The sequence below is a fragment of the Myxine glutinosa genome, chromosome 11 (genome assembly GCF_964187855.1).
Source record: "Myxine glutinosa chromosome 11, kmMyxGlut1.1, whole genome shotgun sequence".
Classification (NCBI taxonomy): Eukaryota; Metazoa; Chordata; class Myxini; order Myxiniformes; family Myxinidae; genus Myxine; species Myxine glutinosa.
Window position 1 is genome coordinate 134357269 of NC_136271.1, and position 16743 is coordinate 134374011.

The 16743-nt window shown below is 46.1% G+C and overlaps 1 protein-coding gene across 4 annotated transcripts in view; it reads left to right on the forward strand.

The window, feature by feature from the left end:
- The first annotated feature begins 285 nt into the window (after nt 1–285).
- Nucleotides 286–16743, forward strand: part of LIN9 (lin-9 DREAM MuvB core complex component) — a 73777-nt gene continuing 57319 nt past the window's right edge. The window contains exons 1-5 of one of the 4 annotated variants that reach the window (XM_068130992.2): nt 286–399; nt 761–793; nt 893–954; nt 6242–6352; nt 7585–7703. In XM_068130992.2, coding sequence (XP_067987093.1) covers nt 369–399; nt 761–793; nt 893–954; nt 6242–6352; nt 7585–7703 — 356 coding nt within the window. In that variant the 5' untranslated portion in view covers nt 286–368. Of the gene's footprint in view, nt 473–760; nt 794–892; nt 970–6241; nt 6353–7584; nt 7704–16743 lie in introns of all 4 variants that reach the window. The other 3 variants (XM_068130991.2, XM_068130993.2, XM_068130994.2) reach the window with 3 other exon arrangements.

The following is a 16743-nucleotide window of genomic DNA, read 5'->3' on the forward strand; positions in this document are numbered from 1 at the left end:
CGAAGGTGCACACTTTGAGGCTTGGGGGCGTTGACACACACGAGTTGTTGTTGTTGAAATCAAATACTGAGTGGTGTGTGGTCGGTCATAAATGCTTCTGGTTGTTTTCTCACTTCTTGAAGTAAAATTATTTTAGTAACGTTAGAGTGATAATATTAAACTTTTGTGCTGTTATTGGCAAATATAGAGAGTTTGATTTCATTGTAGGAAAAGGAAATCGGTGTATTCCGAACGCAGGAAGAAGAATCCTGAAGTCACGTGGTAGGCTCCGCCCACCCGGGTCTTGTGTATTACGAACGCAGGAAGAAGAACCCTGAAGTCACGTGATAGGCTCCGCCCCCCCGGTTCTTTGAAAAGGCAAAACCGCGATGGCGGAATCGGAGTCTCTTTTGGACGAAAGTGTGTGCTCGGTACCGGCTGGTGTAATCAAATACCTGTAATTGGTATTTTATTTACCTTTTGATGCTATATGGTACATTTTTCGATTACTTTAGTTTAGACAATTGTCGATTTGCTGTCAAAGGACTTTATTACAGGCCGGATGAGGCGGACGTCGGGTTCTTCGTGTCCTTGATGGGTTTACGTCTCTGTCGTGTGTGGAATTTATTAAAAGCCTTCGTCTTGTTTTACTCTATAGAAAGGTCGTGCTCTTGCTGGGTGGTTTATTGTAGCGATGGTCCTTTGCACAACCACTGACGAGACCACTGCGATCTCCTCCCTCTCGGCTCGTCCCGTCATTTACCTCGTTTTGTTCCCTCAGGTTATTCTGCTCAAGCCCTGGTGAGCCTCAAAGGTGAGACTCGGAAGGGAGGACCATATGGATTGATGTTTGTGGTTGATTGATGGCGGTGCTGATGGACCTTTTTGCTGTGTTTTATATCTTGTCCTGCAGAGGGTAGTTTGTCTGGATCGTGGACCTTGCGGACACCACCGCGGACTACGTCTCCAGAGAGCGTGAGTCCGACTATGGTATGGGATGTAGGAAAAAACGGTTCGAGCATATCTATTGGTGATGTTTGTCACGTGACCTGGTCCTTGGAGCAGAGCGTCGATATTTTAAATGCTTCAGTCCGGGGATCGAATAAAACTTTTTGTTGCCAATGGGCAAGTTTGGGAAAGTTTTTAATTGTTATTGATTGCATTGGGGGGGGGGGGTGAGGGTGAGGGTGAGGAGTGTTGTGCTTTCTGAACATTTATGATTTATTTACGAGGGTGTTGAAGTGTGCCTCCTATTCTTTCCAAAACAGGTGAAGATATTCGACTGAAACAAAGACGGATATTAATTGTTAGCATCGATCTTTATAACACCATGGTGCTTTTTTATTTCAAAACTTAATAACCACTGCTGCCCACACATTCAAGTAGTTGTGACGTCACGATATACCTGTGCGTCCTGCTGACAACCAGTCATTCACAGGAAAATGCTCGACAAATGTTCCTCAAGTTTGGGGAAGAGATAAATTCTGACGGAGCCAAGTCGGGGCTGGTGATCCTCATGGCGGTACTCCATTGACTGTCTTACACTCAGGATTGTAATGATGCAACCAACTCTTATCTCCAGTCAGTAGCCCCCAACCAGCATCTCGGCTCCAGTCGGTCGTCCCCAACCTTCATCTCGGCTCCAGTCCGTCGTCCCCAACCTTCATCTCGTCTCCAGTCAGTAGCCCCCAACCAGCATCTCGGCTCCAGTCGGTCGTCCCCAACCTTCATCTCGTCTTCATTTGGTCGTCCCCAACCCGCATTTCGGCTCCAGTCGGTCGCCCCCAACCCTCATCTCGGCTCCAGTCCGTCGTCCCCAACCTTCATCTCGTCTTCATTTGGTCGTCCCCAACCCGCATTTCGGCTCCAGTCGGTCGCCCCCAACCCTCATCTCGGCTCCAGTCCGTCGTCCCCAACCTTCATCTCGTCTTCATTTGGTCGTCCCCAACCCGCATCTCAGCTCCAGTCGGTCGCCCCTAACCCCCATCTCCTCCATTCGGTCGACCCCAACCCTCATCTCGTCTCCAGTCAGTCGTCCCCAACCTTCATCTCGTCTTCATTTGGTCGTCCCCAACCCTCATCTCAGCTCCAGTCGGTCGCCCCAACCCGCATCTCAGCTCCAGTCGGTCGCCCCTAACCCCCATCTCCTCCATTCGGTCGACCCCAACCCTCATCTCGTCTCCAGTCAGTCGTCCCCAACCTTCATCTCGTCTTCATTTGGTCGTCCCCAACCCTCATCTCAGCTCCAGTCCGTCGTCCCCAACCTTCATCTCGTCTTCATTTGGTTGTCCCCAACCCTCATCTCATCTTCATTGGGTCGTCCCCAACCTGCATTTCGGCTCCAGTCAGTCGCCCCCAACCCGCTTTTCGGCTCCAGTCAGTCGCCCCCAACCCGCTTTTCGGCTCCAGTCAGTAGTCCCCAACCCTCATCTCAGCTCCAGTCGGTCGTCCCCAACCTTCATCTCGTCTTCATTGGGTCGTCCCCAACCCTCATCTCAGCTCCAGTCGGTCGTCCCCAACCTTCATCTCGTCTTCATTGGGTCGTCCCCAACCCGCATTTCGGCTCCAGTCGGTCGCCCCCAACCCACATCTCAGCTCCAGTCGGTCGCCCCCAACCCGCATCTCAGCTCCAGGCTGTCGCCCCTAACCCCCATCTCCTCCATTCGGTCGACCCCAACCCTCTTCTCGTCTCCAGTCAGTCGTCCCCAACCTTCATCTCCTCTTCATTTGGTCGTCCCCAACCCTCATCTCAGCTCCAGTTGGTCGTCCCCAACCAGCATCTCGGCTCCCGTCGGTCGTCCCCACCCCTCATCTCAGCTCCAGTTGGTCGTCCCCAACCAGCATCTCGGCTCCCGTCGGTCGTCCCCAACCATCATCTCATCTCCAGTCGGTCATCCCCAACCCGCATCTCATCTCCAGTTGGTCGTCTGCAACTCTCGCTGCACAGCGCTGGCATTGTCGTTCTGCCCTCTCCCATCTTGGTAAACGTACTACTGAGACGTTTGGTGTCATAATCACAAAACGTTGTACCCAGTGGCGGAAATAACTAATGTGGGCACTGCTCTTTGTTTGTTTCATTCCTATATCCTGTTTTGGAGAAAAAGAATGAGGCTTTTGAAGATTACTTCGGAGGTATTATTACTATGGGAAGTTATTTTTTTGCAGATAGTATATATCCCCTGCACAAGAAGTGTTCAACATTTGGAGGTATTGAGGGTTGTATATTAATGTTATTCATTATGCAAAGGAGCAATGAGTGAAATTTCAAGTATAGTTAGTATATACCATAAGGTTTTTTCAGATGTGGAGGGAAGTCAGATTTGACCTCTGAGGACCGTGAGAGGTCAAATCCAAAATGGCCGCCAGTCCACCGGGTCTAATGTTCAAACGCGCTTATAGGTGTCATTTCCAACTAAATTGGGGATGCCCATTCATTTGGTGATACTTTTGAGATCGCCAGAACTCAAGGACATGCATTTAGGTCACGGTCAAGGTCAAATTACGTTAAATATCTATTTTTATGATACTGCAGTTGGAACTGCTATTGGAAAAAGTTCATTTGATCTTTTAAAACTTAATTTTTTCAGGTACAGGGATAGGTACGGAACACCCAAAGACCAGAAATGATGAAAAAAAAGTGTTTACACTGCAAGGAATGATGCAATAACCTCTGAAAAAATAACTGTAGTTAACCAAGTATGTCCACCAAAGCTTACATTAAATCAAGTGCAATGATGAAAATTGGTAATGATCTAAATCTAACAGTCTCCAGAACAGAAGCACAGTGCAGTGCACTTGAATGCAGCTTTGGCACACTTGCAGCGTCCAGTGCACCCTTTCTTGCAGCCACAGTCGATCAATTCATGGCACGATTTTGATGCTTCAGGAAGAGTGGTCCAAAGAGGCTGCCACACAGTTGTCTCCTTTGTCCAGCCCCAGTCAGGTGGGTCTGGCATCTCTGGATCCATGACCAATGCCTGGTTACAACAGTTGGCCTGGTAGCAAGTGCGCTTGATGTGCTGTTGGAGTGTTGCCTGGGTTGGAGGAATGTTCTCTAGAGTTCTACACTTCTGTGTGAAGAGCTGTTTCCTGGCATCATTCACTTCCGTGCTCTCACTGGTTCTATCGTACATCAGCACCACAAATCGGTCTAGCAGTAACATTGAGCCTTCACTGACCTCACTTGGCATGCCTAGGAGTTCATTGAAAGCATCATTCACCTCTGGGCATCCCCAATTTAGTTGGAAATGACACCTATAATGTTTTTCTACACTATTTGGTTCCAAAATTAAGCGCGTTTGAACATTAGACTCAGTAGACTGGTGGCCATTTTGGATTTGACCTCACGGTTCTCAGAGGTCAAATCTGACTTCCCTCCACATCTGAAAATAAACCTTATGGTATGCACTAACTATGTTAAAAATTTCATGCTTTTCTCATAAAATGCACAATTTTTGTGTTTATCTGCTGCACAAGTACTGGATTTTCGGGTATATTAACTGCATTTTTTTTTTTTTTTTTTTTAATAAATTGGCAAAAACGTTAGCCATGCGGTTAATATTGCATCTGAAAACCAAAGGTGCCATACCACACTATCAGAGAAACTTCCGCATGAGCAAGTCATGGACCAGCATTGGCAAGGGTTTCCTGAAAGCCGCTAGACAAGTGGAAAAACAAAACTAATTGAAGTACTGTATAGGAATGGTCATACGATTTTACTCAGGATTGTCAGAGAAGGCATATAATAGTATGGGAAATTGGTTTAATTATATGTACCAATAAATCTCTCACCCACTTACAACCTATTAAGTTTTTATAGTTGTATGGGCTATGCCAACCTTGTTCAAGCATGACTGTTACATCTTCCTAGGGTTGTTGACTTGCAAGTGTTGTGAAAGTGGTGATTAGTCAGGTTCACCATGTTTTTTCGTTCAAAATTTTGGTAGATTAGCAAAACTATACATTTCTGGAATACTCAGAGCATGAGGAATCCAAAAATTAATGTTGGAATTTGCGTAGACACCTTTGCGAAAATGACACTCAGGACAGTGATGAAGATCTGTAAAAGCATATTCCTGAACGGTATAGACCTCGTAGATCCTGTGGATAGGACTTGTAGTTCAATCTGATACTAACAAGGCTGCTTTCTTGCTTTATAAACCCATACCTATAACTTCAAAGGACTTGCAATATCATGTATTATGTAATACAGTTATATCACAAATATAAAGGCAATGGTTTTCAATTACCTTTGTTTGTTGCTTTTCTATAATCCTGAGCACTATTTTGAGGCCTTTATTGGATTCCTTGACCCAGAAAACATAGGATTAGCATATTTAATTAAGTTTCTAGGTTGACTAGAAGCCGAGGTCACGCAAAATATGTATTTTATGGCGGCCATTTTCAAAATCCAAAATGGCGGCCATGCAGGTGTCTGTGCAAATGCCAACATTGATTTTCAGATTCTCCATGCTCTGATGATTCCAAAAATGTACAGGTTTGCTAATCTCCCAAATTTTTGAATGAAATTATCTTTGTTAACATAGTGAACCTGACTATCTTCATCACTGTCCTGAGGGTCATTTTCGCAAAGGTGTCTACGCAAATGTAAACATTAATTTTTGGATTCCTCATGCTCTGAGTATTCCAGAAATGTATAGTTTTGCTAATCTACCAAAATTTTGAACGAAATTATATTTGTTAACATAGTGAACCTGACTAGATGGCAAAATAGACACATAGAAGTACAATGTATCTGCCTAAACGTCATGTGACACAACTTGATTACCTCTGCCACCGATGGTGAATGGAGGAGGTTATGCATTCACTCCTGATTGGTTGTCTGTTTTTCTGTGAAGAGGATATCAAAGTTTATGGATGCATTGTGATGAAAAATGGTGGAGGTGGGTATGGAACGAGGACGAATTGAATAGATTTTGGTGAAGATCCAGGTCTGGATCCTATAATTTTTATTTATTTATTTTTCATGATTCTTCAACATTGAGAGATGGGGCCAAAAACAATATGGCAAGATGTTTCAAAGTTATGGACAGATTATGGCATCACTAGGTGGATGAGTTTAGTAGGTGACAAGAACACGCCAAATAGATTTTGCTTAACGTCCAGATTCAGATCCGGCCTATCATTGGGATGCAAACTACCCTACCGAGTGGTGTTCTAGTTTATATTGGTGAGTCACACCAATAATGTTTTTTTGTATATCTGCTGCTTGATCTATTTCGTTTTCTTACTGCCCACATAGTCTCTCAAGATGAGGAAGCGTACACGACAGGTTCTTGGGGAGGAGGTTGAAAAACAGGCTTCACCAGGGAAGTCTCCACGTCGGACCAATCGTTTGCCAATTTCGCATGAGGTGAGGCGAGTACATTTGCGTACTTGTGTGTGGGTTTCTGGAGGTTATCACGTAATGTGACCCTTATTAATTGTTTCCTTTGGGATGATTGTTATGTGGGATTTATTCGTGTTTTTGTTTTTGTTTTTTTTAATGCCTCTGCATTTCGAGTTGTGTGCGTCGCAGATATTCGTTACTGCGTTAACTTGTGAGCCACTGAAGGATTTTTGACTAAACTTAGTACATGTATGTACTGTGATGCAAAGATGAACCGTTTAGATTTTGGGTTCAAAAAGTCGGTGTGTTCTCATGTGACCTTAAATTGAAGATCTTTACCACAATGATTTGTGAATCGCAGAAGGGATTTCAACCAAACGTGCAAAAGTATGGACTGTGATACACAGATTAACTGATTCACTTTTGGATTCAATGGGTCAGAGGTCATGTGCCCTTTAAAAGAATTTTGCAGCTCCTACCTTGAATTTGAAGCATATATCTGATGTTCTCTTTCTCCCCTTTTTTCTCTCGTGCTCATGTGACTTTTTTTTGAAATCAACATACCAGTGGGCAGACATATATGTATATCCATTGATGCATTCACCTCATTTTCTATTTCACCCCACCCCCCTCCAAGCACTTCCCTCATTCTTCGTGTGCAGATTCAGATTCCACGTGCTATATTGTTGTCTGTTTCCTAATGTTCTTGCACTATTCTTCCGTGAGCTTTGCATGGATTGTGTATCAAGGGCCTGTTCACACTTGAACCAAGCCCTTTCATAGGATCATATTGTAGACCATTGATGAGTATGAACAGGAAATAAACCTTCAATTTATTGGACACATCCTTGCAATAAATGCCCAGCAATGGAAGTTTAACGAAGGTTGGCGATCAATGTCCTCCACCGAGTGTTTGGAATGGTACCGCCAAAGAGGTGTGATGGTGTATGCAGTTTTGGAGTTGTTTGAAGAATATTGTACAATCTGCTTCCCAATGGTTGAAACGAGGGATTGTCTGTTGGTTTGCTTGATTTATGGCAGTAATACTAATAGTAGCATTGCTGATGCCTGCTGCTTGGGGTTGAGTAGATTAGAGAACATGTGGTAATTTCTCAACCTTTTCTTTTCGAGTGGGGTAAAGCAGGGGTTTGATGTTTTTTGTTTTTTTTTGTAAAGTTTGTTCTTAAGATTCCTTTGTCTTTCGTATGTTGTCTGGTTGATAGCATGACACATTTTGGTTATTTATTTATGGCCAGGCATCGACCCCAGACAAGCGATGTGCCCAGCGTGTGGGCATGCGTTTGCGCAACCTGCTCAAGTTACCCAAAGCCAACAGGTGGTGCATTTTCGAGTGGTTCTACTCTAATATCGACAGGTGTGTATTTCTTTTTTCCCTTAAATAGTCCCTCCTTTCCAGTCCAAATGTGTTCCCTCTGGCTGCCATTTAGGTCTAATTTTAAACTTCTCAGCAACTTGTACAACTGAAATTGTTGTGTTAAGATGCCCTTTATTTTAGAGGGATGGCAGGATAGCTGAGAGGTATGCACACTCGCCTCTGAACCCTCCAGCCTGGAATCTCACCACTGTTATAAACTGTCATCCTGGTATTTAGTATGCAGGTCTATTCGACGGAGTGTGCCATCCCTCGGATGGATGTTAATCCAGTGTCCCATCTGATAGCATTAGTTGGTGAATGTTAGCTCCCACGGTGTCTTTTGCGAAGAAGAGATGTTTGTGCCAGCTCCTTGGACATTTCAAATTCGAGCCCTGACTACCACTGGGAACTTCCTCCTTGGTTCAACAGCTCCTTAAAATATCTTTCCCATGCCTCATCATCATCATCATCATCATCATTATTATTATGCCATTGTCATTGTTATTATTGGTCTCACCCTGAAGGGGATGAGAGTGAGAGGTGAGTGTTATCTCCATATGTGAGTTTCAGAAGGTGGAGCAGAGTCCTTCCAGGTCTCCAAGTATGAACCTCAATTTCAGTAAGGGGGTCATGATTCATGGAAATATATGAATGAATGATCGTTTTAAGGCCATTTTCCCCGCTAGAGCGGGGGTTAGCCTTGCGGGTCTCATGACGATCATGGTTCCCTGTTTGAGGCAATGTTTTTATGGCCGGATGCCCTTCCTGACGCCAACCCTTGGTCGGCTCTTACGATGCGCAGGGATACGGTGTACCTATTCTAAATCGGGGTACACACCGGGATGACTGTGAAATGACTGTCATGATTCATGGACCAAGCTGTGAAATTTTCTTGTCCTGTGTTCGTCCCCCAAAATAGGTGTTTTTTTTGGTTTGTTTAAAGTGTTGTGATTGTGCTAGAATGATCATGCTGCCCTGTCTTCCAGCAACCATGGAAATTGGTTTAAAATACTATGATGCTGTATAAAATGCCTTTAGTCAGTGTAGAATACTGCTTTATTCTACCAGGTGAGCACCCAGGGGCTCACCACGATGTGCCCCTATTTTTATTTATTGTTTTAAATATCTTGCTGCTCTTTTGTCGTTCTCCCAGTTGTCATTATATATCTGCTGATATTTTGCTATATATTGTTGCGGATCTCAGCGCCGGTCTTTTCCCCTTACCAAGGGGGGATTAGTCCCCTTGTCTTTGACTAGCCGACGGGACCCGGGACCTATGACGTCCTTCCCGGACAGCGTGAAGTAGGGTCGTAGGACTAATCACTAATACCTAATTACTCGCGCTGTCCAGAAACGAGGAAATAAGCCCCGCCCGAATCATAGGTGTTGGTGGATACGCCGAGCGGTAGTGAAGCCGTGACCTGAGCCGTTATCGATGACTAAACCCGATCCAAGCGGTTCTTAATCGTGCCACGCTTACCCAATGATGGAAATCACAGAAACGGTCGAATTTGGAAGAAAGGAAGAACAGAATTTATTTACACTTTGTACAATAATCAGAAGAAGAAAACACAGTGCAGTCTTAATCACAGTCCTAACTTATCCCTGGACAAACGGGCCCGTCACACAGACACACTCACACGGGGTTTGCAGTTGACCAGGTCAGCACGTCCAGGGATGGCGTCCAGGCAGCTCGCTCTCCGGTCCCCAACTCGCACCGCGAAGAAGATTAATACAGCGGCCAGGAGCTCGCCGCATGTCGTTTTCGCGCACGGGGCGAACGGTAGGATGGGCTCAGGCGGTTACACTGGCGGCTGCGGCCGCGTACGTAATAAGTGAATAGTTCAATATGCGCTCACAATGCGCTCTTCAATTCCCCGAAACTGTCGTGTGCACGCCGGTCCTCTGAATACAGTTCTCTTGCATAAGTTCTCACAAGTGCTTCTCCCTTCTCATAACTCAACTCCACACCGCGCATCCCTTCTCATCTCAACTGAGATGGGGGCCTCGCACAAAGGGTTTTATTGCTACGCCGGTGGAACCCTCTGGAACTTACCAGATGCGCCCTTACCACGCCCTATCACGCCATGCCCTCCGTGCCCTAGTTGGCTGGGAGCCCTTACCGTCACCGCCTCTGACGTGCTCCTCGACTCTGCCACACCCCGACCCCGCGCTCCTCCCTCTTTTCAGGCCTACCTCGTGTCACTTGGCTAGTTCGAGCGAACTAAGGGCAGCGAACGCTGCTGGCAGCCAAAGCGTAACAAATTGCGGGTAGCCAAAGCGTAACAAACTTGAGAGATGCCAAATGCGGCGTGGGATCGATTATGCCCATGATGGAATTGGGGGGTGGCGCAAAGATGAAAGGGACCTAAGCGCAGTTCTTTACACAATGCAGATATTACTAGGGAAATGGCCTACTCTTACACATACTATGACATAACTAATACTCTAAGTGGGCCTACGTGTTGCTTGTGGACTAACTATGGGGGGCAAACCTTTAACCTTTAATGATGTCATATTTACAATCTCAAAACCGCAACTATATATATATATATATATATATATATATATATATATATATATATATATATAGTATATATATATATATATATACATACATACAGGGTGGGCCAAAAGTAACCATACATAGGGAAAATGAACACTTTTATGAAATTACTCCAATAACGTAAGTTTTGCCGATTAACCTCTCCATTGACGTAAAAATTGGCTTCATCGGTAAACAAGATCCCAGATGAGAAGTTTGCGTCATCATTCAATTTGATGCCCATTCACAAAATTCCATCCGTCTATCCGGGTCGTCTTCACTCAGATGCTGCGCCATATGCAATTTGTATGGATGCCATTTGTTTGCTTTCAAAATGCACCTGATACTCGATCTGCTGACCGCTTTCTGCAGACAACCGTCGTGTACTTTTTAGGGGACTCCGTGTAAGCTTTGTTAGTATTCTGTCCGTTGTACTGTATCTTCATCTGTGGCTGTACGTCTGCGACCACTTTTAAAAACCCTATGTATGGCTACTTATGGCCCACCCTATATATACACAAAGAATTAAGTTAAGCACCCCTACACAACGAATTAAGGTAAGCACCCCCTAATATATATTCTTTGTGTATATGTATACATTGGCATATATTCTAAGGTATGTGAGATCAAATAATGATTGGTATGACATTAGCAATTATCCATTGATGAAATTGAGTGATCAAAGTGAAAAAAAGTGATTGGTTGAGTCAGTGATCCGATCACGTGGGTCCTACACACGTTATTGACGCAAAGATCGCTAGAGGTCTTCTCAGAACAATGACTGTACGTTAGAAAACATAAACGTCATCCACACTGTCCGTGATGGACCTATAGCTCCATACTTAAATTGAGGTGAAAATATGCCTAAAATTCCCAAAAAATTTCACCTTAAATTATTCAGAATAAAATATTGAAAACGGCATGATTGTTATGTTTTTATGTGACCATAATATCACTTCTCCAGAAAATATAGCAATATCATGGGTATATTACACTGTTTTGACGACAACAAACTTGTAATGTGCGAGGTTGTAAAAAAACGGGGGGGGGGTGCTTAACTTAATTCTTTGTGTATATATATAGATATATATATATATATATATATATATATATATATATATATATATATATATATATATATATATATATATATATATATATATATATAGATAGATAGATAGATAGATAGATATATATATATATATATATATATATATATATATATATATATATATATATATATATATATATATATATATATATATATATATATATATATATATATATATATATATATATATATATATATATATATATATATATATATATATATATATATATATATATATATATATTGTTACAGATATGGGATTTGCATCCATCCATATCCGCTTGTAAATATTCCCCTATTTCCTCAATACTTCCCAACTATCCCCAATCCCCCATTCCCTAGTCCCATTTTCTGTAAACAACACTCTGTAGACCCGACCTCCCCCTATTTCCCCCATTAAATGTCGTATCCAGGTCCACCGCATCTCACGTAGACAACTATAGGACATCTTGCTAGTTATTCTTAGTCTATGTCAGTTAAGGACTCGTTTCCATTAATTCTGACTCTTCGTTGCACCAGAATGTGATTGTATGGCACCGTTAGGAAGTTTAGGACCTCCCAATACCTCCCCGCAGCTCTTCCTCACGGTTCAACAACAACAACAACAGCAGCGGCGGGTGCGGGGAGTGCGCGTCCTCACTCCGGCTTGGTTGGTAGGGGGTGTTGGGAGGGCACCAGGCCTTTCCAACGAGCCGCCATCGAACATGTGCTCGACGGGGTTACCAAGTAGGGGCTCGCTGTCAGCTCCTCGTCAAGGGCGGAGCCCAGTAACCCCCGCACCCAATAGAAGCGGCGGACCGGTCCCATCTGGGGCGGAGCCAACCAGCCGAGGGCGTGTGACTCCCCGCTGAGCATGCGCAGGAAGAGGGAGGTGACGTCAGATGCGCGCTGAGCTTGGAGAAAGAAAGACGCCACCTCCGAGTGCTGTGAGGCCTCCCTGCATCTTTTGGACCGTGCTTGATCCTGTCCCCGAGCCAAGGTGCACCTTGTGCTATCAACCGACCTGTCCTTCCCTGCCATCAATCCCTGTGTAAGTCAGCTTTGTTCCGTTTGTGGTCTGTCTGGGATAGATAAGATTGTATCTAAGTGCCTATCTCTTCTGTGTCTTTTACCTCACTCTACCTTGTAATCTACCCCTTTTCTCCACCACTAATTATATCCTCCTCCGGAGGTCTTGAGAACTGTACCCCTTGCGTCGTTTCATTTATCCCAGTCGTTGTGTCCTTTCCATCATTGATTTAGCGTAGCGCGATTTGGCCAACGTTCGAGTGGAATCGGGTGAGTTGGGGGTAATCGGGTAAACTGTACGAACACGGCGGCCATTCCGCTCGGTCAAGCAACATCTTTAGCCGTGTCCGTAACAATTGGTGTCAGGAATTGAGATTGGACCCGAAGCGCGCTTCACGCGCTCGAAATTATTAACTGTGAAATTTGTTTTGTTTTAAAATAAAAACCCGAATTTTTAAAGTCGCGCTATGGCAGAACAAGACGGCTGGGTTCCGGTAGAGGAGAGTGAGGCAGGGTCGATCCAGGACCAAATTGAGGGACATGAGGAGAGCGAAGCAGTGAGGGCGGCAGGTTCGCAAAATGGCATCCTCGCGCATGAGGTTACGGGCGCGCAAAATGGCGCCTCGCAGATGGCTACGGCGACCGCGCCCGCGACCGTAGCAGTGCCGCTGGTGGATTTGAACCTTTTTTTTATACAAATGAAGGCCTTTATGGCCCAGAATAGCGAACGGTTAGAACAAAGGTTGGGGTCCAATAGCGAGAAATTGAGGGAGGACATGGGGGCCAATAGCCAACGGTTAGAACAAAGGATGGGGGCCCAGATCGAAGGGTTAGGGAGTAGAATAGAGGGATTAGACAATAGATTAGGGGAAATACAGGAGGGGTTAACGGGGGTGGAAAATAGAATGGCTGCCCAGGAGAATCAGATAGAGGGAGTGAAAAATGGGTTAGAGGGGTTAGAAAACAGTATGGAAGGCAAATTGAGGGACATGAGGGACCAAGCGGAAAGGGAAGTTTAAAAAATGGGGCAGCAGATAGAGGGGGTCAGAATGGGGGTAGAAACTAAATTGGATGCTCACAGGGAGGAAATGGAGCAGATGAGGGTGGCATCTGGGCAGGAGATGCAAGTGATGGGAGAGGAGATCAGAAGAGGTGTGAGTGAGGAGGTCGGAGGAGTGCGCGAGGAGGTGAGGCACTGTAAGGAGCGCATGGAGAAGGAGGTGAGAAAGGGGACTGTAAAACTGCAAGGTGGTATAGAGGAGTTGACGCTGGGAGTAGAACAACTGACAGTGGGACAAAAGGAGTTGGGGGACCAGGTAAAGAAGAACACAGCGGTAATAGAGGGTTTAAAATCGACACAGAAGGAGATGAAAAAGGACGTAGGGGTAATTAAAAAAGAGTGTCAGACGGTACATGAGGACCTGACGAGGAAAATGAACAAGGTGGTAGAGGTGATGGAGGTTAAAGAGCGGGAGGTGCGGGAGCACATAGAAAAAAATAAGGTGGAGTTAGAGGAAGAACTTAAGGGGGCGCACGAGGAGATGAAGGAGGTGAAGCAGAAATTAGAAGAAGTGGAAGAAGGGGTGAGCGAAATTAAGAAGCGACGGAGAGAGGATAAGAAAGAGATAAAGGAGGAAGTAAAAGAATTGGTCCAAAGTCTGTTCGGATCGTGATGATGTGCTCATTAACCGGATGAGGGATTCGCAGGTGATGGAGGAGAAGCGAAGAGAAAGAGGACCCGGTGTAAGTGGTGACCAATATGGTCGTGCGTATGATGCGCCAGGTGATTTAATAAGCTTGGGGGTCGAGATGGACCCGGATGTTCGTGAGAGGCCAAGAGTGAGGTGTATGGCTGGTCCGGAGGGTATGGAACGAGGGTGCGAGCGAGAGGGTCCGGTGATGGGAGAGGTGCGAGGTGTGAGTGAGCAAGGTTGTGGTGGTATGGAATGGGTAGCGGGTTGCGGAAGTGTGACCCATGCATCGACACCAACAGGGGTAGTTTTTAGAGGGACAGGGGAGGCACGGGAGCCCCTTGGGGGTAATGTACTGTGGGGGCCCGGCCGGTTCGGCCCCGCGCTGACCCCGCAAGGGGCGACGCACGGGGTCCGGCAGGCGGGCAACGACTCACATACGAGGTGGTCCCACAAGGTCCCACTCGCGCCGTATGACGGTGGGTAAGGGTGGCATCCCTGCCACCCTTCCCATGAATGTGGGGCAAATGCGCTATAGATTATGGGGTTGATGGCAGTGAAAACTTGCCCAGGTGGGTTAGGATATTGTGTGTAGGGATCTAGCGAAGATTGACATTAGGTAACGTTAAGGTTTAGTTAGGGACTGATACCTGTAGTGGGGACGCAGGTAGATTAGTATGGATGATAATGACGTGGGATCGCTGAGTGTAAGGGAAGACGGAGAAGCGCAAGTTTCAGAGGGGAGTAGTTAGATGAGATGATGCTGTGTGAGAACTGGACAGGTGTGTGGAGCAGTGTATGAGTAGTGAGTGTTGTGGATCAGCGCGAATGCGCTTGGGCGAGAGAAGGGTGCAGGTGGCACCAGGTGTGAGTGCACAGGTGTGCACCAACAGGTGAATGGAATAAATGGTTGTGTGGAAGACATGGAGTGTGGAATAAGTGGAGTATTGGAATGGATGGTCGTGGAGTGAGTATGGTGGAAACGATGGAGTGGAGTGGGTGGTGCGAAGGTGTGAATGGGGGAAGAGTGGACCCCCATCACGAATACCCGGGGCGGGTAGTGTAAGTGTTAGGTAGAGGGTATAGGTAAATTGTGGTTGGATATTGGCATCTGTGGTGCGGGTGACAGAATGGTATTTGGATGGGTGCATTAGTGTTGTGGAAATGGCTGGGCGTGTAGCCTGTTAGTGTGTGTAGTTGGTTTGGGCACTCCACCACTGTGAGGATGTCGGCCAGGTGAGGCCGCAGGTGGGCTCGGAGCCTGTAGTTGTGGATGGGGCCCGAGGATCCGGAGGACGGACCCGGGTAGCCCAGTGCCAGAGGGCACCGAGTGGGGTGACAGAGCCAGGAGGGGCCTTCCCCAGTAGATAGGTTAGGTTAAGGAGCAGGTAAGCTCGGGTGGCAACTACAGTGGTGGAGGTGTGCAGGTGGGTAGACCTGCTGGGAGAGCTACACGTCACAGCCCAGAAATTGTGCAAGAGCACCGGGAGATGAATCGGGGGAGTGAGACCCCAAATTGATGAGCACCACAGTTTGGTCAATGGGAATTGGTTTTCAGAACCCATAGTGTAAGCTGGCCAATGGATTGGCAGGGAAAGACCCCGGGTAGTGTAAAGTGTGTTAAAGTCATTTAGAGGATAGTTAGGATTGAAGTCTCCTCGCACCATCTGCATCCACTCACCTGAGATGACGTACCTCCACACTATGCCATGTTTTGTTATTTTATTGTGCAGATGTTTGGAATGTGAGACGCATCATGACGTGGGTGTGACATTGTGCTTGATGTTCCATCTCTTCCTCCTTATGAGGATTGATGATGAATTGGTGATGGCAAATTTTGGATAGTGGGATTGTGGTGACGAATTTGGTATAGAGGAAATATGGGGAGACGTGACAGTAGCGACGGATTGGTAATGTGTAGATTTTGTAAATATGGGGTAAGGGCAAGGGTAGTGTAGGTGCCAGGGGGGGTGACGTACGGTAGGGACGAGCTTTCTCATTTCGCTCTCCGTACGCATTTCGCCTTGCATTGCCTTATTGACGTGTACCCTTGTGACCTTACCCCTCGCTCATTTGTCTTTCCCCTTTTTTCTCCTACATGACCTGTGCGCCATCGGGCGCCGAGGGGAGCGTGCGTGAGTCGGCCATTGTGCGCCCGGAACTCTCAGAACCAGCTGTCTGCATCGATGCACCACATGATGGACCACATGTCTGTGGCCGAGCACCACTTATGGACCCCATGGGTTGGGGCATGGCCCCTCTGCTGGAACCGGCCATGAGGGCCCGAAATCTTGCTGGCGGACCTTGGCCACAGGGCACCGATGCCCCACAGGTGAACCACACTAGTCGGCCCTGTGGGCCATAAATAAATAAAAATGGACACGTTGGGTGCATTTCATTTTATGCTCAAATAGGCCGCCAGTAAGAAAATGAAAGGAAATGACAACATCTGGAAGAAAGTAAATAGCCAGCAGAGGGAGCCGAAGAGCAAGAGACCACCTGCAGGGTTAGGGGTTGTTGGTTTATTTTTATTATTGAACATTGATGAACAATGGTGACTGCACCGATTGGTGCTTGGGTGTGTATTGGTGCGTTTTTGGGTGCTTTAATGGTGCATTGATGCAGAGCAGACTGTCTCCCCCCCAGAAAGAACAATCACAGGTCCTGGGTTAGTCTTGTAAATAA